The 23904-nt window shown below is 38.5% G+C and overlaps 1 protein-coding gene across 1 annotated transcript in view; it reads right to left on the bottom strand.

Moving 5' to 3' along the window:
* Positions 1 to 2444, bottom strand: part of LOC105840736 (zinc finger protein 236) — a 65907-nt gene extending 63463 nt beyond the window's left edge. The window contains exons 1-2 of the mRNA XM_028189188.2: positions 2356 to 2444; positions 2060 to 2147 (exon numbers count right to left, since the gene is read on the bottom strand). Of these exons, the coding sequence (XP_028044989.1) occupies positions 2060 to 2147; positions 2356 to 2444 (177 nt within the window). The remainder of the gene's footprint in view (positions 1 to 2059; positions 2148 to 2355) is intronic.
* Positions 2445 to 23904: the final 21460 nt, after the last annotated feature.

Raw genomic sequence — 23904 nt, forward strand, 5'->3', positions numbered from 1 at the left:
CTTTGAAAAAAAAAAAAAGCATTTTATCTCTTGGCAGAAGGATTACAGAAGGCCCAATAAGACGTATGAAAATTGAACATGCAACTGAAATATAAGATATAAGTAAGCCTGCTCCCTTCATTTCTACTTAAAGCAATATGAAGATATAGATATCTAAAGCAGATATTACGTCTAAGGTTAAAAGGTGATTTTCGCGCGCTGTAGAGCGAGCGAAGGAGTGGTCTATTTTCCTGGAGCTGTTTGCGCTGACGTATCCTTACGGGCTACCCGTCCGGCCCGTATCTCAGATGCGATCAGTTCCAACCGCGAAAGAATGAGCGGATTGCATGTCGGCTACCCGCGTTACTACTTGTAACATGCGCGAATTATGTAAGTACCGAATCGTGCGCGTGTGCCAGCGTGTACGCGCCACTGTTATTGTCCGATAGTGTATCTACATTAGATGTAGTGTCTACCCTCAGCTCTCGCTTCTTTTCCTTTTATTCCGCACACTCATGCGCGATTTATGTGATATCCCGCGTGTGTGCCATTACTTACGGCGGAAAATCCCGAAGCGGAATATCGAGTGACTTTTCGCGCATGAATGTAACTACCACCTTACGAATTAGAAATCTCTGAGAAAGCGACATTAAATATAGGCAAAATCAATATCAGTTTATAAGTCACTAGTTTAACGACACGCTCTTGTCTTAATTCAAAATTATGTTCTAACGTAAGTCCAATGTAAGTGCAACTATTTCCTTAAAATATATAGTATGTATAAAATATCTGAAACAATATTTTTATCGGGGTTGATTGCTCCGAAGATAGGCTCCGTTTATGCGCGGTAAATGCTCATCTTGCTTTTCGAAAGAACCGGCATTTTACACTGCTACGGGATATTGGGTAGAAAAAGCATCAGCAGTATAGCGAATTTTACGACGAAACGGCGTAACGGCAGTACATTTAAAAATAATTGCCCCCCTCGATGGCAACGATTAATGCTATTGCCGGAATTAATTATTGTGGCGGTAGCTTATTAGATATTTTTATTACCGCTCGTTAAACGCGTGGACGCGAGCGCGGATGAGAGACTCGCTCTCGGTACGCATTCTCCGTAAATGATATCATTCGAAAGTTTATTTTTACCAAAAGTAATGTTTTGTTTTGCTGGCGCGTTCATACAGTTAACGTTCGCTTATCGTTTCCGTTGACAGGTTTACAGCTCGGACCCCGTTGTACTTGGGCCGGGGATGATGATGCCCGAGTTCCGTGAACGCACGTGCACATAAACGGGATAAAGAGAACCGATTTAATTGTCAATCTGCCGGAAGCGTTAATAAATATTTCGGAGAGATGTATGTATATAGATAGGTTCTATGCCACTCTAACGATCTCTGATAAGGCAAACGACCATTTTACATTCGTTGGACCATTTGTCCCCGCTGTCCTGTAGCAATTAGTACGCGAACTTTAGCCGATAATCTCTGACGACCTGAATAATGTTTATAATGTTAAAACTCCTTTATTGTCTTTAATGTTCCTTATGAAATTTAAGTAATTCAGATGCTTTGATAAATGATTAACAGATTAACAGAAAAAGAACATGCGACAATTGAATACATTTGCACAGCCACTACACCAATATTGATACGTTTTAATTTCATGACAGTTGAGTGTAAACGCGATAGACACAACTGTAATAGAATGCTCGTAATTGCAGACGGATTTGTTCAAATTGTTGAATTAATATTTCTCGATCGTTAATTCGGACCTGTTCTTATTGGGAGTATAAATATAATAGTAATAATAATAATATAAATATAATAGGTGATTTATATATATAATACAATACTTATTTATTATTAAGTTACGAAGTTCTTTTTTAATTAAAAATATATAGGAGAAGAAATACGTTTAACATTAAAATATAACAAATGAGCGAGCATTCTACTTTGAATAACTCTCCTCTTCTACGATCTTTTTTTTTTTCATGTATCCAGAGTTTGATTCAAGGGAAAATTACCATACATGAATTCGATAAATGTTCTGATAAGGAATGATTTCGCGATGATCTCACCTCTCGTGCAGATGGCAGCGTGAATCCGTTTATCGACGGTCGTTCAATGGTGCCGGTGAGATGGAGAACACCTTTCAGTGTCAGTACACTTCATAGCTAACACTCCACATCACTTGGGACTCATATTTGTCTGACACTTTTCGAAACACACTTTTCAAGCGAGTCAATCTTCCACCCTTGCGAAAAGAGAACCGACACGATCACAAATTGATCAGCAGTGTTTCATTTCTTATCTCTCGCAAATTGCCCGACAATTTGCGCCCAGCAATTCACGTGAAAATAATTACTTTCAATACGATAAACTCGGAGATTCTCCTCTCGGAGTGGAGTATAACAATCTTGTTTGTACCCCGCGCTCGACACTTTCCACATCCACGATCGTCATGTCACGGATTTATTGATCTTAGAACGATAAGTTATCCGTAAGCAGACCAAGTCCACGAAGTTTCCAACGTTTACCGTCGTATCATTCTAATCTCAATCGTGACTTTTCGATATTTCTGAAAGTTCTTTCTCGGGACTATTCTCTCACACTGCAGGCAATAATTTTCTTCTATTCGTGATAGAAGCTTACGGTTTTTGAGACACTTCTTTCCCGATCGAAATCCACGAGTCGATTAATCTGACATCCAGAAGCGATACAATCGGTCCACTCCGCGCGATTTCTTTCGAAGATCTCGCTGATCCGGTCGTGCTCTGGCTGTTTCCGGGACACGTGATAACTCCAAGGATACTGAATGAGATAATGCGCGTCGCATCGCTGCGAAGTGCGATCCTCATGCGGGGCGCGCGAAAACACGATTGGATCAAAGGGGTGCGCCGCAACAGGTGAGACGGAAAGGGAGAGATAGGGTAGAGCGATGCGAAGGAGAGACGGGGAAAGAGAGAGAGGGTCGGACGATGACGACGATAGTGGTGTTAACACCGCGCGTAGTAGCGGACAGTCGGCGACTAAGGCCCCTGAGGAGAAGTCTCACCTCTCTCTCCTACGTCTCTTCTCTCGTCCTCTCGTTCCTCTCTTCCGACGGGGTCTCTCTTTCCACCATTTCCACCACACGCGTGGCCGCCGTCACACCGCCGTTCGCGCGCGCGCTCGCGCGCATGCATCTCCGACAGACATGCACGACGGTACCCTGCTATCCCTCGCCACCCCCCCCCCCCTTCCAAATCCACGCTAACCCGCGCGGGCCACCCTCTCTTTCTCTCTCTCTCTCTCTTTTTCTTTCTCTCTTTCTTTCGCGTCGATAGGATACTGCATTTTCCATCGGAACGAATGCGCGGGGAATACCTACGGCGGAACCACTTGCAGATGCACACATGGGCGCGCGTGATCGCGCGTGTGGGTACACCGGATTCGCGGCAACGGCGACGGTGGTGTCGGTGTACGTGTCGGTAGGAGAAAAGTGGGAGATGGGACACGCGACACAAGCCTTGGTAGGGAGAGAGAGGGTCAGCGGGAGTGGGGCACGCACGGTCTCCCCTCGGTCCTCCGGGCTCCCCTTTCATGGGGCACCCCCTCTTCCCCCTCCCCCCGGCCGCGTCCGACGTCTTTGCGCGTTCCTTCTTTTTCTACTCCATTCTCTCCGTCGGTCTCAGCCTCTCATTCGCGAATCTCGTGCGCTTCTCCATCTCCTTCGATTACACGCGATACTCCGGTCTCTCGCGCGTTTTCATACACGCCCGTGCAGTCTCGTTCGACTCTTGCGAAAAAAAGACTCTACTTTGGCTTCTCTCTTCCTTGAAATGTACGTTTACCTTTGAAACCTCTCGGTACACACAAGCGGAGATACGCTTTATGCAGATTTCGCAGACTCAACAACTTGATGACACTATGACCAACACTTGACCGAGACGCGAATAATTACAGGTTACGTCGGTTTAATTCGAATTGTTATTTATAAATGCAATGTCATTGGATGATTTTTGCCGACACGAAAATGCTTCTTTCACGAATGACAAATAAACTGTAGATAAATAAACATCGAATGATATATTTGTACAGCCGGCTTTCGACAAAATATTTGTTACGGTTATGTGCAGAATTTAACTTTCATGCAGGTATAATATTGTATTTAACAGAACGTCTCATCAATGCGAGACTATTTACGGATTATGATGATAGCATCCTCTCATTAGCGAAATTATCGAGTGCTTTCAATGTGATGTAATATAATAATATCGCTTATGGACTATTTTATATAACCATTTTATATAATCTATTGTATATACTCACCGCTTTAAAACTTCGCTCTTCATTTACGTACGTCGGATGTATTACCTCCACCATCGTAAGAGATTTTCATGTAGGTAGTAATCTGGCAATTCTTCTGGGGGAACACGGCATTCATTTCATAACATATTAAAATAACGCTTACTGACGATAATAATTGATCATTTCTAGAGTTACTTCAAAACTAAGATCACACGACATACTTTCGATACTGTCTGCATTCTTCTTTAAGGCACGCGTCGGCAAAAAAAAACATCAACATTAGAATTTTCGCGTAATAAGTTGTTAACTAATATATTTTTATATCAACAGTAATGTTAGTTTTTTCTCCCTATCGCGAATCGCACTCGAATTTACTAACGCGTTTCACGTCGAGATTGGGAAAAAACAAACCCACGCGTGTCAATGAACGACAAACGACTAAGTGACGACGACGATTTTCGTTGTCGACCATCTCTCGGGGTTGCAAAACCTCACCTCCCCCCCGTTGTTCCCCTTCCGATGAGCAAGTCAGCGATGAGTGGGGTGGTGAACATTCTCTCCCTCCGTTCCCACGCCACGTACCGATACCTCTCTTCGTCCCTTCTCCTCCACCGCCTCCTCGGCGGCATCCTCGCTACCCGACTCCTCCCTTAGAGACGCGCCCTTCTCCGGGGGTAAAGCACGTACTCTGTTCTCCGCTTCTCTCGGAAGTCGTCCGCTACCGCCCCCGGTGCGTCCACCAGGGGTTGAGATTTATTCGTCATGTCCCACGCTGCGCTAGCTACATACGAAGTGATGTAATTTCGAAGCAACTGGTGGTGAGACCTATACACAATTCTTTGCTATCCCTGTGCTTTATTACGGAATATGTGAATTGTAAATTAATTTCAAACACCTGCAAATCCTTTTAATTATAATAGGCTTTCCCATTTTTACTTTGTACAGTAACTTTCTTAGTAATCAATACCTATTAAATTATTAAATTTATTGTTAAATTATTATTAATAAATTCATTATTAAATTTAATATGAAATTGAAAACATTTTTATTTGTCAATACGTTGTTCAATGAAATCTAGATTAAAAATTATTAAGTATCTAATATTTTATTTGTTAATATTATTTATGTGACTGCATAATGAATCGAAAAAAAGCAGAAATAGTAATGTGGCTTCTTCACTGAAATAGATTTAAAAAATTGATTTTGTAAAAAGAAAACAATGTTTTGTAATAAAATTATAAACAATATATTTTACTTAGGTAGAAGGAGAACATGTGAAAGAGAAATCATAAAGATTTAAGAAGATAATCCAAATTAAAGTTTTTAATTATTATTTAGACAATACATTTTTGATACATTTCTTATTTAATTTTTGTGAGAAATTTTGCAATAGTAAATAATGAAAAAAATTGATTTATAGAAAAAGACTAAAAACATATCTTATAAAGGAAAAAGATATGTCGAGTGAGAAAGAATAGGAGTAAAATAAAATGTTACGTTATATTCAAATGATTGATCTGAGCGTGAGTTTGCTGCCAGTCACGGGTGAGCATCGATGTTTTAATTAATGTATCGATAGTGGAGCCAGACATGAGTTTATCCGGCATCATCTCGTTTGACGTATCGAGATTGACTTTCTCAAAGTATATTATGTAAAAGCTTTACAGATGATAATTACATAAAATATAGATTTTAATTTTTTTATATTTTTTTCATGCGAGATGTAATATTTTGTTCTAATTTAAATGTAATTAATACTGTAAAGTAATATTATTTTTTGTAATTAATTAATTATATTTTTATGAATAAATTAACCATATTTACACATATTTATCAGAAAACTAAATTATTTTTATTTTATTTATTTTATCTATTATACTAAAGAGGGAGAGGGGGAGAGAGAGAGAGAGAGAGAGAGAGAGAGAGAGAGAGAGAGAGAGAGAGAGAGAGAATACTTTTTGTAGAGTATTTTTAATATTTAACATTATAAATGTTTTATCAATTGAATCGTTATTCAGAAATAAACTAATTGGGAGACTTTTTAGAACTGTTTAAATAAACAATAATACTATTATTTAAGTTGCAATTTGCAAAAATTTGACTTATTTTGTCTTGTTTTTAATTACTTATACTTACAATAAAAGTAATTAATGCCATTTTAATTATGCACTAAAATGGAAGATTTTATCACGTAATTTAAACTTGAAAATTATAATAGGTTTAATACTATTTCTCATAATTTAATTGATGTTACTTCGGGGAACGGATTAATTGTAGCAATTTGCTGTGATTTGTACGTTTCAAATTTTGTTTTGCAATAATAAATTGAATTCGAGAGGATAAACACAAGAATAATGTGAAATTATTTATTCCGTATATTAGCTACACACCCAGGTAGCAACAGTAGACAGATACAACTATACCGCGAATAATATTTGACAATTAGTGAATTAAATAAAAACGCTATCTATTTTTTGCTATATTTGTGTTCTACAAAATTGTTTAATTTTTGCACGATGAATTCAACAAATGCCTGCCAAAAGCATTCTTATATGCATCCTAATAGGACACAAATGTAGCGAAAAATAGATAGCGTTTTTATTTATAAAGAATTATCAAACTATTATTTGCATATAGTTGTACCTTCTATTTTTGTTACCTGGGATAGTAGCTGAGATTTTGCTTTCCGATAAGTTTACCACAATTATATAAACATAAATTAAACATATTGTTATGCCTATACATTTTTTTAGTTACCATGATTGGGGCTGCATAATAGTTAACGTTATCTACATGACTGATAGTTTGAGAATATTAAAATAAATATAGGCTATAATATAAACAATTAAAATGATTATTACATATATGTATGTAATAACATATCATGATATGCCTATGACAATTGTTATTACCCATTACATTTACTTTTGTGGTTTTAAATATTATGATGGTTCTAAATACTAGTTTTATTTCTCTTTTATAATTATGTATCAATTTATAATTGTATTTAAAAGTAAAATATCCATATAGTTTTATAATCCACAATATTTTTGTATTTATTTATTGTGATTAATTGGAAAGTAAAAATTAGGGTAAAATTAGGTGACACATTGGTTAAAGAAAATACACCATATAAATTACACATTTATGAATAAAGCTCGATAAAACCGGATTATCGGTGTTTGCGTGATTTTTAGTGTGGGCGTTTCGAACACTACTCATTGATTGTACCATTCGCATCGGCATTGATATGGCATTGTTTTATGTGCCGAGCACCCACCGCAAATTCAATCGATGGGGAACGGGAACATCGACAATTGGCCGCAATTGTATCGATCGGGGCCAATATGACGTCGTTCGATCAGCAATTTCATTGCCCGACGGAAAAATCTGTCGTGGATTTCATTGATCCATTTCATGCTTTGATGCATCTGCGATATGAGAAGGTCAGATTTATCATGTAAAACATAATAGCATATATTGTGATTGTTAAAAATGTTATTTATTTGAAATAAAAAATAATAATTTGTATAAGTATAAAAATTAAAGATTAAGCTAAATTAAAATTAATATTAGAATAGAATTTTAGATGTAATTACAATTCATTAAAAAATATTGTGAGTAAAAACGTATGATTTTTCTTGTTTATTAATCGAAGAAAAATATGTCAACAATTTTATCTTTATAGCCACAATAATGACTTAATCGCCGACTGAGCTAAAAAATCAGTGAATATTCAACAAAATATTTTGAATTCAAGCGATGACCTAGCGTCGACCTGATCGCTTGATTGAAACTTTTCCTATGGCCTGTGATATCATCCCGCTGCATGAAAGAAATACGGAACATTTTACAACGCGTGTACTTCTCTCTTTTTCTCCCAAGCGTTTATTCTTATAATACATTTGATATGTACCTCATAAATGTACGCGATTTTCGCATTATCTTGCGTGGGCGTAGCAATTCCACTGCTGATAAGTAACTTTGTATTTCACAAGTCCTTATGACGAACGGTATCTGAAGACTTAACCGGCTTTGCAATCAAACCATTAATCACACATACACAAGCTACATAAACAATCATTAATAATAATAAAGTTCAACAAACATTTCTTACGAGGAAAAATTCATTAGTAATGTTATTATATATACCAAAGAAAACAGTAATACCGTACTATAATATTAACACAGTAATACCGTACTATAATAAATAATAAATTGATTGTAAATAATGACGCATCTTTGTTGCGTATAAGCATTTTACTCTAATTAAAGTCATTATTTTTTAAACAACGAAATATTAAATCGCGAGATAAAAATTTATTACAGTTTTTTAGTTACTAACCAAAAGCGAGAGCAGAATTTTAGAAATTCTCTAATATAGTTTATAATTTAAAATAACTTATTAAAGTTGCAAATTACTATTTTTCAAAAAGTTGTGATAAATGAGTTAAATAATTGATATTAAATGTTTATATTTTTGTAAAGCTAAAGTACTTTATCTTAAATGTCATTTTATTTTATTTATAAAATTAGATCTCATTACATTTGATTTGGTTGTTTCGAGTAACGACGGAAACGTCTATTTTTTCGCGATGGCAAAACGAAAAATAACGAAATACAAGACCAGAGAAGAACACAGATCAAAATAATCGGCGCGGCCCAATAAAATTAATATATAGTTCTCGGCGATTCCTTGCCGTGTTCGTGCGTCAGAAGTCGGAGTCGTAGCATTCGGCAGACCAACGAGATGTTCAGGACGCTCTTAACTAAGGGTCTACTAACTTTAAATCCGATAATGAATGTAATCAACAGAAATAACATGGAATCTACTCTGGTCTTGGTCAGACCGCGTCCAGGTATACATTCCCTGACCACAGCGTGACTAATAATTATACTCGATGAGGAACCCTCGTCTCTCTCCTACGCCGTTATCTCTCGCCAAGAGCGAGAGTGGAAGCCGAAAGCCACAGACGAAACGTAGAAACAATGGTCTCGAATGCACTCACGAAACCTGAGAGTACGGAAACTTGTTTGATCGAATCAGTGTCGTAAATAATGAACGCGAGTTTCCTTGTTGAAATAAGAATTGCAGTTTAAAGTAATTTCTCTTTAGATTGAAAGGAGAATTGCGAAAAGGTAGTAAGATGATATTTCTAATGATATCATTGTATATAATAAATAGCCATTATATTTCATAATATTATTCTACACGGAGAGAATTTTCTCTTAAAATTACCCTTAAAATCGTGGTAATTGTGAGACAACGTGAACCTCGAAGAATTTTACTATACTTTTAACAAAATTTACTAAAATTTTATTAGAATTTTTGTAACTTTTAAAAGTATAGTAAAATTCTTCAAGGTTCACGTTGTCTCATAATTACCACGATCTTAAGGATAACGTTTAACAGAAAATTCTCTTCGTATATTACAAGAAAAAAACATTAAGTTTGCAAACAGTTGTAAGATAACTGAGAAAATTTATTTTGATATTTATGTCTAGTGAATATACTGCATTATTAAATTGTTCATTTCTACCTTACACAAGGAAATCTTTACTGGTCTAGTAATAGTACAAACTGTGCGCCTAATGAATTACACTAATTATACTTATAATTGTTTGTGTGTATGTCTTAATACGTACTTTTAAAATCATGTAATCCATTTTATAACGTCAACATCAAATCGAGTATCAGTGACATTGAATCGCATATCGTTCGATCGACATCAATATTATAGGCAGTATGTACAATAGGCACGCGCGCACCAGCAACGTACCTGTCGACCTCACGACGCCAGCGAGAGCCGCGAATAACGGTAGTCTTAATTGAATTATTGTTTCAGTTAATGTCGACATTCATCATAAGAGTACACACACGGCGTCGGAGCGGGATGAAGAAAACACGCATCCCAGCCCAAGGAGTTGCGGCTCTCTCACAAAAGCGCAGAGCATTCATCTTCTGTCGTGTATGTCATGAACCGCGACGCGCGATGGCCGCTCTCTCCTTTCTCCTCTCTCCTCTTTGCAAAGATAAAAATGAATTTACACGATCTTTTTTTTTTTTTTTTTAACAAAATTAATGTTTTGGAGTTCGGATTTTGAGGATCAATTCTTCAAAAAGTTATTTTGATACTTATTGAAAATTATTTCTATTATTTTATTGACATTTTAATACACAGTTTATTGTGACAAATAATCATTGAAACTATATTAGATTTTATTAAGTTAATCTACTTTCAATTACATTTCCCAACGAAATGATAAACAAAAATAAACGTAATAATGAATGAAATGATGTAACAACGAAACTGATGAATTATCATCAATTATGCGAATATTACTGATGCTACAAATTTTCCGAGACACAATGTTATACGGCATAAATATAAAGTTTCTCGTGGGTTATGTTTAGAACTAACGGCGATGATACCTCGGAGTGGGAGGCAATTGCAAACAGACCCACGCCTCGTTGTTCGATATATTTGCATCGCTTACGGAAACCAGACTGCGTCGATCGCGCGCGGCCGAATAAATGAATTTAGATCCGAGAAGCTTGCCGAGTTGCAGTTTCCATTGCTAGGTCGGACCTGAATTCGCTTAGCAACACGCGCATTTCATATTTCGTCCAGTGCCGTAGTTGCGAATAACAAACATCGCTTAGTATCACTCGCCGTTCTATTTTCACTTTTATCCATTACGCATTAGATGTTGCGAGGTTTCTATTAAATATTATGTACTTTCTATTACGATTTTATTAATCTGTTAAATATTTTAAAAGTTTTTATACATAATTTTACATCAGATTTGCATCACAATTATTAAATCATAAAAACATTGTTGCGTTTCTGATTAAGAAAAATGTCATCATAATTGTTTGCACCGTAATAGTAATAACAATGTAGTTAAATTATATAGTCAACAGAGGGGCATCTATTTTGAAGTTATCTGTATTTAATTATTTTATTTACAAGCTCATTGAGCTTAGTAAGTAAGAATAAGATTTAATATGATTAGTAAAGATATTCATCTGGAATATCCTTACAATATATTTTTTCCTAGACGTCTAAGTTCTAGGTCAGCAGGAGCGGGTAAGGCGTCGAAGAAAGGAAACGAAAATAAGATCGAAGGAAGAGGGGAAATCGATGCATGAAGATTGTGCGGATCGGGTCCCTGGGAGTTTGCATAATTTATTCGGCTGGTCGGCGAATGCATATTACCTCAGGATATCTAGCCGAGTCGAACAGCGAGATCAGGACGCAAGGACCTGCGTTCTGAATATGAGGTCGAATCGCCGAATCGTCTGGAGATAGTTCGACATCGATAACCGCTGCTGATCGCGGCATTTCGACAAGGACCTAGATCCAGGATTCAACAGGATCGGCCACGTGTGCGTGTCCCCAAAAGAAGAATAATATCGTAAACGAGAATCCTGGACTGCCTGACTACGAAATCATGTCGCAGCGAGACGGCAATCTAAAGAATCATCGATCTATTCTTACGGGTTTCAAGGATTTTATTGAGATTTATTTATCTATATGCTTTTTTATTTCAAATATCTAAGCTCATTGCAGAGTTTGTTTCTTTATACGAGCATAACTTTCGCAGCTAAGTTCACGGAAGATATTTCTAAAAGTTACTAATTAAATATTTCTAAATAACAATATTAAAAATTAGTAACGAACAACCGCTAAGAAAACAAATGACAATTGAATCTCGAAGATGGAACGTTAACCGTTTCGTTTAAACGTTCAGCGGCGATTTCCATGTCATCTAAGCACGCGGCATCCTGATTGCATCTGCTCCACCTGTCTATCGATTTTTCCGGAAGCGTCATCGGGGCGGACTCCTCGCGACGGAAGGTGCGTGCCCATACGGGTGGACCGGATCTCTCCCTCGTTTCTTCGCCCTCGTCTCTTACACCTCGAGGAAGCCACCCCAGGCGAACCGGAATCAAGTTCAATTGTCTCGCGGTGGCTTTTGGACGCGTGAGAAATTTGCGAGCAGCTGTTTCAGCCGGGGGCTGCTCGCTCCTCGCAGTAACGTGACGTCACGTCACGTTTTTACTTGCCGCTTACTTGGTCAAACGAGGAGAATGAAAACATAACGCGATGAGGGAGAGAGAGAGAGAGGGGGAGGAAGAGAGGGAGACGTATTGCATACGCCGCGCGCATGCAAATTAGAGACGTTCGCGTCTCGAAGGGGTTAGATTAAGGGTTCGACCCTGAGGGTCGCCGAAATACTGGCCTCCTCTACGAGGAAACAGGGACGTTTCTCGATATCGTCTTTCGAAAATCTCGCAGAGCTTTATTTCTATGCCTTTCCCACGACCGCCCTCCGCTACTCACGCCGGCATTTTAATTAGGTCCACCGTTGTTGTTGCTCCAACCACTGTTTTGGTAACAATATGATTGTAATCTGCTCGTCTTAAGGCTGATTGTACGTTATGTATTCGATTATGTTTTGCTTCCGTTTAGGTTCAATGTAATTATGTCAGAGGAATATAAGGGTGCAGTAATACATTTTTTTGTTATGCATGTGTACAATCTTTATTTCATATATATTTCGTATTCAAAGGGTTTTTTTTTTTTTTTAAGTTTAATTTATAGCACATAATATAGCAACGACCAAGTTTCGTGCGATAAATTTATTAGGGCCTTGATTACACAACATCCTTTTTTTAAATCTTTAATTGTTTTTATTTCACTACCGATTTAATCTGCGACTCGGCTTGCCGATGCGAAATCTTTCAATCCGCCGTGGCACAAATTGCACGGCTTTCTACGTGACGCGTATGCGAATGCGAGCGACGTAGCCAACGTAGCTGATTGCGAGCGAGAACAAATCGGTGCTCGCCGAAGGCAGAAGCACTCCCGCATAAAGACGGTGCCGCGCGCTTCGTCGTCATCCTCGCCGTCGTCGTCGTCGTCGTCGTCGTCGTCGTCGTCGTCGTTGTCGTTGTTGTCGTCTTGGTGGCATTTTGAATTGCAGATAATCGAGCACGATCGACGAGGACGATAATCGGCCACGGCGCTTAGACATGCAGTGACTTATCTTCGAGCAACCGAGGGTTACCTGTCTCGGATACCTTTCCCCGTGCAACTCGGGAGAGTCGACAGAACCGATAAGGATCGTGATGATTCAGAACCTTCTGACCTCGGCGTCCGCGTCGATCCACAATGCAACTTCGAATAAACCGTGCGTATCCGCGCGTATGAGGAACGCGACACAGGGCGGACTGTCCGTTGAGAGCCCGAGCTGTCAACGGGGCAGGTACGCGATCCTCAATCCTCGCCGATTGCCAGATCACAAATTGCTCGAATGCCGACCGTAAATGTGCCTCGCACTATATTTTATACCGGAGCTAACGATCTAGCGGGTTACCGAATTCTAACGTGTTCGGCATCCCAGAGTTTCGAAGAAATCTTTTTACATGTGCTTCTCTGATTCATGCCTCTCTATTCATGCCGATTGCAAATTGCTGGAGTGATGATAGAGTAATTTGCCTTACATTGCACCTTATGTTGAATTAATGTTTCATATCGTGTCGCTGTTTCCTAGGTTCTTCCACGCTACCCAACGAATCTCTCGTTTGTCTATATCGGTAAATTACCACTCTTTCCGCATGAATAGTATATTATTTATATAATTCGCGATGCTATCGTTGCGATGCTATCAGCTGCAATCATAAGGCAGTTGGAAGATAGAATTCTCGGGAAGACTAGCATCTTGCAAAATTTGTTACCCCATACACTCTTTTTTGTATTATTTATTCCAAACTCCTTTATTCGAAGTTTAAAAAATTTTAAGTAGCGATTTGAGACAAGCACAAATTCACACGATTTTAATATAGTGCGTTTGAATTTTATTTTCTTGTTTCCACATAAAATTTGCGGATATAAAAAAAATTTGGAATATACCTTTGGTGTATCACAGAATAAGCAGCTCCCACGTTGAGGCGCACGGTGCCTCCAGGTGGTAACTGGCGGTCTTTATCCAGTCAGCATCCCCCTCCTCCCGTTGCTTGAGGAACCTAAAGGAACGGTCCCTCTATTGTCGAGGGAGTTATTAACGAGGGGATGACGAGGGGGAAATTTCGGTGCGTATACAGTCTTCGTGTGGGAATTGCGCAAGCTACGCAGGCGCGTCTCAAAAGCAAGACACCTTATTGCTTCCCGCCAAAAACACCGTCGGAGAACCTTTAATGTCACGTTAGATCCATACATGCAGCCGACACGTTATGCGAGGGATCCACGCGTCGTGGGTTTAATGCATTGAAGGCGCGGTGCTGCGAGTTTGGCGTCGTGAAAGTTTTCCCGCTAAAATCCGGCAGGTGACTTAACGTTTATTACAAAATCAATGAACTGTTAAATCGAGGAAAGACAGATGGCTGTGAAGCTAAAATTGGAAATAGAGCTCTCAAAAGAAATTTTAACAATCGGTGCTAAAATATTTTTTTAATTTGACTTAAAATTTTTATTTTTTTAATGTATGCGGTTACCATAAAGTTTAGAAATTCTATGTTTATTTTTTCTTTGAATTCTATTTATTAAAAAATTAAGATTAAATATAATAGTAAATATATAATAAGAACAATGTATTAATTAATGTATTGTGCTTTTGACAAAATTATTGTAATTGCTGAAAAATGATAAAGAAAAATAGATTTAATTTAACAAAGTCTAGTTGAATTCTTGAAATAAAAAGTAGATTAATTAGAAATATCGCAGTTAAATATTTCATGACAGTTTTAATTCGCAAAAATTCAACTGTGAGAACTCGATCTAAGTGGTGTAATGCGCGTTGCGCGGAGGATGGTGACATTTCTTTGAATTTCTGTGAGAAGGGGAAGTATTGTAGAGGAATTTTTCAAGCATCCACTCCCACGTGGGGGTATTCGCCGTTACCCCTCACGTTTCTTGACGGATGCAAGCACACGTGTTGGTATGCATACCGCCCGTTCCGCCGGTGCATATTCCCGAAGAACTACAGGGCTGCATTCCCTTCCTCTACCCCACCTTCTTCCCCTTCTTACGTAGCGTACTCTCGTTACGTGAACACGTCACCCTCTTGACCGTGCAAGATCCGAAGGGGGACCATTTACCGTTCAGCTGGGAAAGCTAAGAGACTCGCCTTCCAAGCGTTCCATCGGTACCCTCCATCAGTATCATCCGATTGCGTTTTCATGCGTGCTGAGATTCCAGAAAACAAGCCACGGCATACACCTGGATACTCTTTTCCAAAGGTCGATGACACCGCCGAAATCGTCCTTTAAAATCTCTTGAGCGGAACAAGAGATGTAATAAAATAAAAAAATTATGAATTATTTTTTATAGTTTTAGCATAAACATATCTTTGTCAATTAAAATATCTCTTTATTAAATTGGACTATATAAAACAAATTTTAATAGTAATGCAAAAAACGTAGTTTATTTGAATATTGAAAATATGACGCAAAAATTATTACATATAATATTTTTATTTCGGATTAGTGATGTAATGTAGAAAGTTAATTTTTTTACACATTATGCTTTAAACAAAGCTTTAGTGAATCAAGCAACATGCAAAGTACGTTGCATCCCGTCGTCGCGTCTCTCTAAAATTTTCACGTAGGTGGCGAAGACCGCGGTACACAATGACGAGTTTGCTGCACCACACGGTGCCTTTCTTCGAGAGGGGAAAAAGCAACATCGTGTTTGCCTACGAGCGAAGGTGTCCGGGGCGGCGGTACGTCGCTATGTCGCCAACACCATTGTTCTAGTAAGAGTTGCCATTATTCTGACATTATGAGGTAATAACGCCGCTTGTTACAACGAGAGTTACAACCGAGTTGGCACAAATTGACGGGCGCTTTCCGGGCGTTGTAAAATATTTTGCTCTGGTCGAATTTTTAACATCCAAAATAGTTTTACTAATTTTATATAAATTATCAGACTTTTTTTTTAATTTTCTACGACACAATACATTTTCTCAACGCGAATACATCGATAGAACAAATCTCTCTTCTGCCGTCAAGTTGTTTTTTATTGGAATTTGATTGCATATTATGTTTCTGCTGCAGTTTATTATTTTAAATTACGAAATAAGGTATTGATTTATAATAAAAATTTAGATAAAGTTAAAAACTGTTTGAAATTAATAAAGCTTTATTATTTAGCAAAGCTATAAAATATGCTTTTTTATCATACAGTATTAAATATATTATTGTTGTAAATTTTTACAGATCATTAATCTATATTGCTAAATTGCGCAAATCGCTATGTAGACATCGTTAAGGAAGTTAGGCTGAAAATTTAACGCGTGGTCGTCAATTTTTATTGAGCATCGTGAAAGGGGGAGCGCATTATACACAGAACGGTTCGGATAAAGAAAGTTAAGAAGACAAATTTACAGTCCTTTAGGAGCGTCGGCTCGTCGAAGGAGGCGTCGCGTGAATCATCCGCGATCCGCGTGGGCGGCTGAATCGTACAAGTACCGGCGTACGATACATGGGCCAGTACGAGGGGCCTATTTCACGAGGTTGTCGTCGGTACGAAACAACTATTAGCGTTGCCCGATGGTGCATTATGTTACGGCGTGCACGCACATTAACGAGCTCCCGGTTCATATCGCACAGAGGATAGCTACACGCGTGTATACAACACACTCGTACACACACACACACACACATATATATACGTACAAACACAACCGGTCTTAAACGCCCATCACAGCACAGTCGTGCTCTCAACTTCTCTTTCCCACCCCCGTATCCATTCCGAATGGAATCGATTCTTCTTTTTTGTTTATCACAAATCGACTCCTTTCTGTCTTACCTTTATCTACCCGCTATTGTCTCTTCGTAAGATCAACGCGCCCGCTAGGTTCCATCCATATTCAGTTTTGGACTCGTGCATTATTCAGATGATGGCTGAGTGCTGTGAAAGCCGTTCGATGAGTGTGGCAAGTGTGTTTCTCGATCGTCGAACAACGAAGTTAATTACCATCTCAATATGTTTTATATATTATCGTTATTTTTACTACAAATTCGTGATTAATACAATGTATAAATTATTGTTTGATAATATTAATTGTACATAGTTTAATAATAATATTTCTATACCTACATTTTGTATAAATATTTGATACGAGATAGTGTTTCTTGTATTCACATTTTTAAATATATTTTTGAATTTATATTTTTGATATTGTTTTTACACTAAATATTCAAGTAAAGCTACGTTTCTCTTAGAAATTACCGACACTCCGATACAATTGGATAAATCACTAGTAATTCTTCTAACACCTGTCATTAGAATGCGCAACGGTGGTTTGTGAAATGCCCTTTCGTCTTTTGTACATGCTTTCAAGGATATAACAGTAGCTGTAGTTGTCACGAAATTCGTTGGTGTTTGTGAGCATAAAGTTCCTTTCAGAATGATGAATCGATACGCATTACATTTTCTCGGGGTACAAGAAGGGGGAGGGGTGCTTTCCTCGATCATCCCTCGGAGAGGAACCAGTCGTTAAGAGAGCTCGACGCAAACATGGCGCAACACATAAACTTTCGCTACATAAACCTTCACGATTTGCCGTCGATAAATCGCTGGTAGTGAAAACCGACACAAGGCAGGGTATGGTGTAGGAAGAGGGAAGGAGGGGGGGTGATGGTTGTCTAGGCCTTCTTAGTCGAAACAAAGGTCACCCCTTCGCGGAGAACTGTGGGAAACTCGGACAGCTGAGGAAGGAAGGAGGATATGTCCGCTCTCTCTTCTACGGTAGTGAAGTAGAGGAGTGCCATGAAGTAGTTCCTTTCATAGCCCTTCAATGAAGGATTATCTTTCCGTTCAACTAGTGAAGAACTGACAACCCAAGTCGCCTGCAACTATCGTATACTTGTTCTTGTTATTTATGCTAAGCAGTGCGGACTAATCTGCATCTTGGTCAATCTTTGGAGAATTTAATTTCCTTCTTGTGCTTCGACTCTTTTTACGCGTTTTTTAATATAAGTTTAAATATTATTTATATTTTTCTCTTTTGTTTTAAATGCGCCGGTAGTTGAGCTTGCAGTACAGATTGCCATAATTTAGTTCTATTGGAATACTGAACGTGAATCGACAATATTACAAGGTTGATAGAGAGATCTTTGCCGAGTCTTCAATGATTACCGGCGCTCCTACCGCTGGTGATTAGGCGTCGGCATCGTATCTCGAGGATCATTCGTAATCGAGAACAGAATTGAGCACTCACCGGGCACACTTGTACCGCTGATTGCAGTCATTAATAGAGAAAATTAATGAGCTGGTAGAGCCGACTCGGTCCGTCTTTGTCTCTCAGTGTTTCGACACGGTTCTGTTCTAAGCGCGCAACGTCAATCTATCAATAAATCATTGCAGTTTATACAGAATTTAATCTCTTCCACGGATACGGAACATAATCGAATTGCTTTCATAACATTGCCTGGGAAAGGGAAATAATTTCAAAGCGTTAAACTTCCTTACTCTGCTTTCTCTGAAGATAAAAATAGAGAATAATATTTTTAGAATTGTCCAGCTGTACAAGAGAAGAGAAATGGAATGTGAATATTTATTATCTGCTAGAATTTACTCTGATGCATAATCAATTGAAAGTATAAAATATGTATCACATAATATAACAATAGCATTAGTAATATATTAATCGTATTAATTGCAGACTATATTAGTAATTATTTACGACAATAATGTACGAACTATTGTTTAAGTATTATTTAAACTAAATGATAGAACAGATAAGCATTGTAAAAATTGTAGAAACTATAGAAAAGAATATAAGGAAAGTGAAATTTACGTATAAAATATAGAAAAAAATATACAGGGAAAGATAAATGGATAAAATGTTACGAAATTGGTATGTAAAAGAATCATTATATATAATATTTAATTGACAAGCAAAGGGAAATGTTTTACAAGTAAAAGTAATTTTTAATAGCGGATGGATGTTGAAGAAAAACTTTCAAAAGATGAGAAAGAGAGAGGGAGAGAGAGAGAGAGATAACACTAAATATTAATGGATACAGATAGTTCACGCACAGATTTACATTTAAACGCACATGTTGGTCGCCTTGGAAGGTCGTATGGCGACCTCGACTTTACGAGCTCACCCACGATCGATGGTTAGACGGCGAGCCTTCCGGAACGTCAAAACGAAGAGCCAGAAGAGCCGGTGGCGTGCCTTTCACCTTGCATAATTATTCACAGTTCATTATTCAGTGTCAGATTATCGTACCGTGACAAGTGTTGCGCGATGAACTCGTGTAAGTCCCGCGGCTAGTATGCGCTCGTCGTGCGTATGTAGCTTAAGGCCGCAAACGCGTCGGTGAGAAACGCGCGTGTGAGTGATTAGAGGCCGTGCGTTAATCAGACGATGAAATATTCCACAAAGAAAGTGAGCTGGCCTTACCTTCTGGCGGACGCGGGCACGCGGCAAGAGCTGGACGTTCGTGTGGTCGATCAGTTCCAGGAATTCCTCTCCCGCGATCCTTCTGCCAATGGAAACTCAAAATACCCAGCTTTCAAACAAGTTTTGCACCATTTTGCTGGTGGCTCGAAGTATGGCGACATAGAGAAAGAGTAGGATGAAATTATTATACAGAGCTGAAGAACTGTTCACATTTATTCATTCGAATGGTGATAATTTTTAATAAGGAAAACAGGCATAAACGTTATATACATATTTTAATCTGTTAAAAAACACCGAAACGATGATTTGTACATAATAAAAGAATTAGAAATAATATTTTCTCTGAATTATAAATAAACATTTTTTAATGGTTTGATTACAACAATATTTTATACTGAAAGTAAAGAGCTTTTAATTAAAAAAAAAAAAAAAAAATTTTATAATTAATTTTAGTTTAATTTTATTTGAACGGAACACTAACTGAGATTTATTTGTTATCTCCATCAAAGAAATGGAGAAAGAAATGTTAATAAATAGTTCTGTCACAAAAGTTTTTTTCTAAAATATTATTTTGTAATCTTTTATATTTTCCTTTTTATTTTTTATCTATTACTCTTAATTATTCTTAATCTTATATAAAGTTCTTATTCTGCTGAGCTTGGCACATAAATGATAAAAAGAAACGAATCCTTTCAACGATTATATTTCAAGTGGAAGTATTTGCGGTCCTCGTGTTTTTTACACGTCGTCCATCGACAACGTGCGGGACCACCCCGTGCACGCGTCGGTATCAACAGGTGCTGGTTTATGACGCCGCAGCAAAGCCGTGGGCACCGACATCGATTCCGATGCAATTTAGATAACCGAAACCGATTCGACAACCCTGAAAACCTGAACGAGCGACGATAAAGGCGCCGGTCGAACGACGATTCGTATATAAATCCGGTACCTTCTCGGCTGACATAATGCGTGAGCCGACGTATCACGAAATCTTACGAGACAGATATCAATTCCACACGCGACGTATATGGAGTACCTATATCTCTGCTCGAAAGACGTGATCGGCTTTGATAATACAAGAACATAATAATGCATAAAAAATATTTTACGTAAAAAGGTAGAAATATATGAAGATATCTATATTATGTAAATCTAGAATTAACTTCACACATCTGTTCATGGTATCGATACTGAATTTTTTGTTTTTAATAATGCCAAAGTTTATTATCGCGCTTCTTAAATTGTTACATTTTGTAAAAAGATATTTATTATTTTGAATTTCAATCCTATTTTATTTTTCTTTATTTATCGAGTGCTTGGTGAAGACAATTTTGTATATCGCGCAGAATAATTTTATTTGTTACACGCGTGATAATAAACACGTGTAAATTAAACATTAAAGGAGAAAACCTGCATTAGATTAAATGTATATAGATAGATAATTTTTATCAATTAATCGGGCATTGGAGCCTATCTCGAGTAACACAATTTATGTGAACAAGAGGACGCCAACTTCTGATTTTTTCTTTCACATAAAATATTTATTCGACGTCAAATATATTTAGCATTGTTAACAGATTTCAATGTGCATTATTTACAATACATTTATATATTTCACTTTTATATGATTAGTTAATTAAAATACATTACGCCTGCTGCGCATTCCAACCGCGTGCTTCCAAGACGCTCTCTCACTGCGTTTTTCATGACTTTAAAGGATTTTAATTAAATCTGCAATCCTAGTGTCTTCATTTAAAGAATGCCGCGTTAACGAACTACCGGATAAAATTAGTTTACTGGACTAAATCACGCGATTTTTCCGCTATTGACATTTCGAATATGGCATATACATCCGCTAAAGCACGCTATATCTTATTAATATGATGTTTATGGCCATTAACGGTATTAAAACCCGAAAGTCCTCTTTTAATTCCCTCTCGGAACCAGGTCTTGAATGAAAGCGCCGGGATGGGACGTCCGCTACGTGTAATTAAGAGGACCTTTATTTTCTTCGAGGCTTCTTTAGGTCTCGTGAATAAGAAAACGGTCTCGGGTAATTAACGCGGGACAGGTACGAAGAGAGTTCATTGATATTTATTGCCATTCGAGGTACGATCGTTGCGCGTGAGCAAGAAGCGGACGTAGCGTGTGGGTGGAGAACGGAGAGAGAGAGAGAGAGAGAGAGTCACCCACATGAGCCTCACCCTCGACACGCACGTGTATCGCACGTACGATTTTACACGCGTGCTTACCGATGTACTCGGCACGCATTCGTCACTGCGCCGCCACACGCGCGTGTGAGCGCGCTTTCAGGCCGCTTCTACATTCGAGCACGCGTGCATTTTTCGCGGAGGACGTCTAATGCGGATGTTGAGGCGAGCCCCGACGCACGTGAGATTCGAATCACTTTCTGGTACACGCTCAAGGCGACTTCTTCGTGCTTGTACTTCACGGTGGAACGTATTTATTACGCTCGACTCGGCATCGTAAACTTATTTTTATCGACGACTTTGGAATCCCACTTCGCGTTTAATGGATAGCATGTCGTTATTGAATTATCTAACAATTTTGCATTTAATTCTTTCACGTCGTGCATTATTATTGCCCGCATGGATATTGTTGTAATCGTTGTTATTTAGTATACGTTGAGAACAACTTTAAGCAGGAACAAGTAGATTTGCATGTTATGTGAGCTTGTCCCGTGTGCCCTCAACTGTAGACGAGGCTTAACACGCTTGTGCCCGCGCGCGCGCGCGCGATGGACGCGCGTTGCATATTCATACCGCGGGTGCAGTCGATGCTCCACTTCGCCATTCGGGAGGAGTAGGAGGACAGGCGTGCATAATCTACAGGCGGAGTGCCTTGAACCTTCCGCGATGCGATTTCGTCGAAGCGGGAGTCTTCGTGGAAGAGCCAATATTCGCGGGCAGGTGCGCGCCCATTAGCGTATCTTGTTGCGGAATGAAGGGTAATTTTTAAGACAATATCGGTTACGTCGACGGTAATTATCGGCCGAAGTCGCGTATTTATTCGCCCGAATTAATCTCCGCGTTCGCGCATGGCGTCGCGTGCTAATTTCATATCGGTTAAAGGAACTTAATTAAAATTCCGTTGTCCTTACAAGGTTAATACGCGATAATTTTCATTACCTGGTAGATTCTAAACCGAAAGAGAATTCGCAGCTTTAATTCACCGGCTTTAATATACAAGTCGGTGTTTTACCGCATCTTCTCGCGCGCCGAAGGTACAATATAAGTTATCACATAAGACTGATATTTTTTCCAAGTATTTATACTTAATTATAGATCTTGATGTTTGGATATTTGGATCAATAATTACGCGTCACTGTCGCTCGCTTTCTTTTGCGGCGGCAATCGCGCGATCGACCAGGATCTTCGAAGGCATCCAGGCTATTAAAATTCGATTCTCCAACACAACGAAGTGAATGAACGAAGCGTTCCTCCCACGCGCCAAACACACATTACTTTCTCTCTCTCTCTTCCTCTCCCTTTCTTCTCTTTTTCTTTTCTACCTTGCGATGAGCCCCATCGGCTCGACGCGGCGGCAAATAAAAAAGACAGAAAGGTAATCGAAAAAGTCGAGCAACCACGAAGTCTGGCTTACACATGCCGGGGAGCATGTAGGCTCTATCGGCGTGCCCGCCCACGCGATGGCTACGAGAACACCTCGACATGCTCTCGCGAGGGATATACCTATACCCTTCTTGACAAAGCGATATCTCCCGCCCCCTTCGCTTCTTCAAGCATTGTTTTTTCAACGCGCGAATTTATAAGCGATACGCACGTTAACAGATCGAACGTCATACATCCATCTTTTTGTTCCATTTGTTTTTGTATTTCGTACAAATTAAAAAAAATTTTTATTTTATTTTTCAACATATAAAATTAATCAAAGAATAACACAGACCTAATGTCGACAAACTGGCAAATTCTTTATTCAATATTTAATTACGACGTTTCGATCATGGGATTTGGTTCTTCTCAAGTATGGATTACATATAAAATTAAGTAACCGGCGTAAAACGGTTATTTGATTGAAAAACGGACTCGAATGTAAGGTGCCATTTGCTTTTTTTATGTGGTGAAATTATCATCTCGCGGTGATTTTTCTCTCTCCTTCGTTCTGACGTTTACCAGCGGCCTTATTATTGCCGATGGATATAAAATTTAATTTCGTTTCGCCGAAAAATAAA

Source organism: Monomorium pharaonis, chromosome 4, assembly GCF_013373865.1.
Source record: "Monomorium pharaonis isolate MP-MQ-018 chromosome 4, ASM1337386v2, whole genome shotgun sequence".
NCBI classification, from domain to species: Eukaryota; Metazoa; Arthropoda; class Insecta; order Hymenoptera; family Formicidae; genus Monomorium; species Monomorium pharaonis.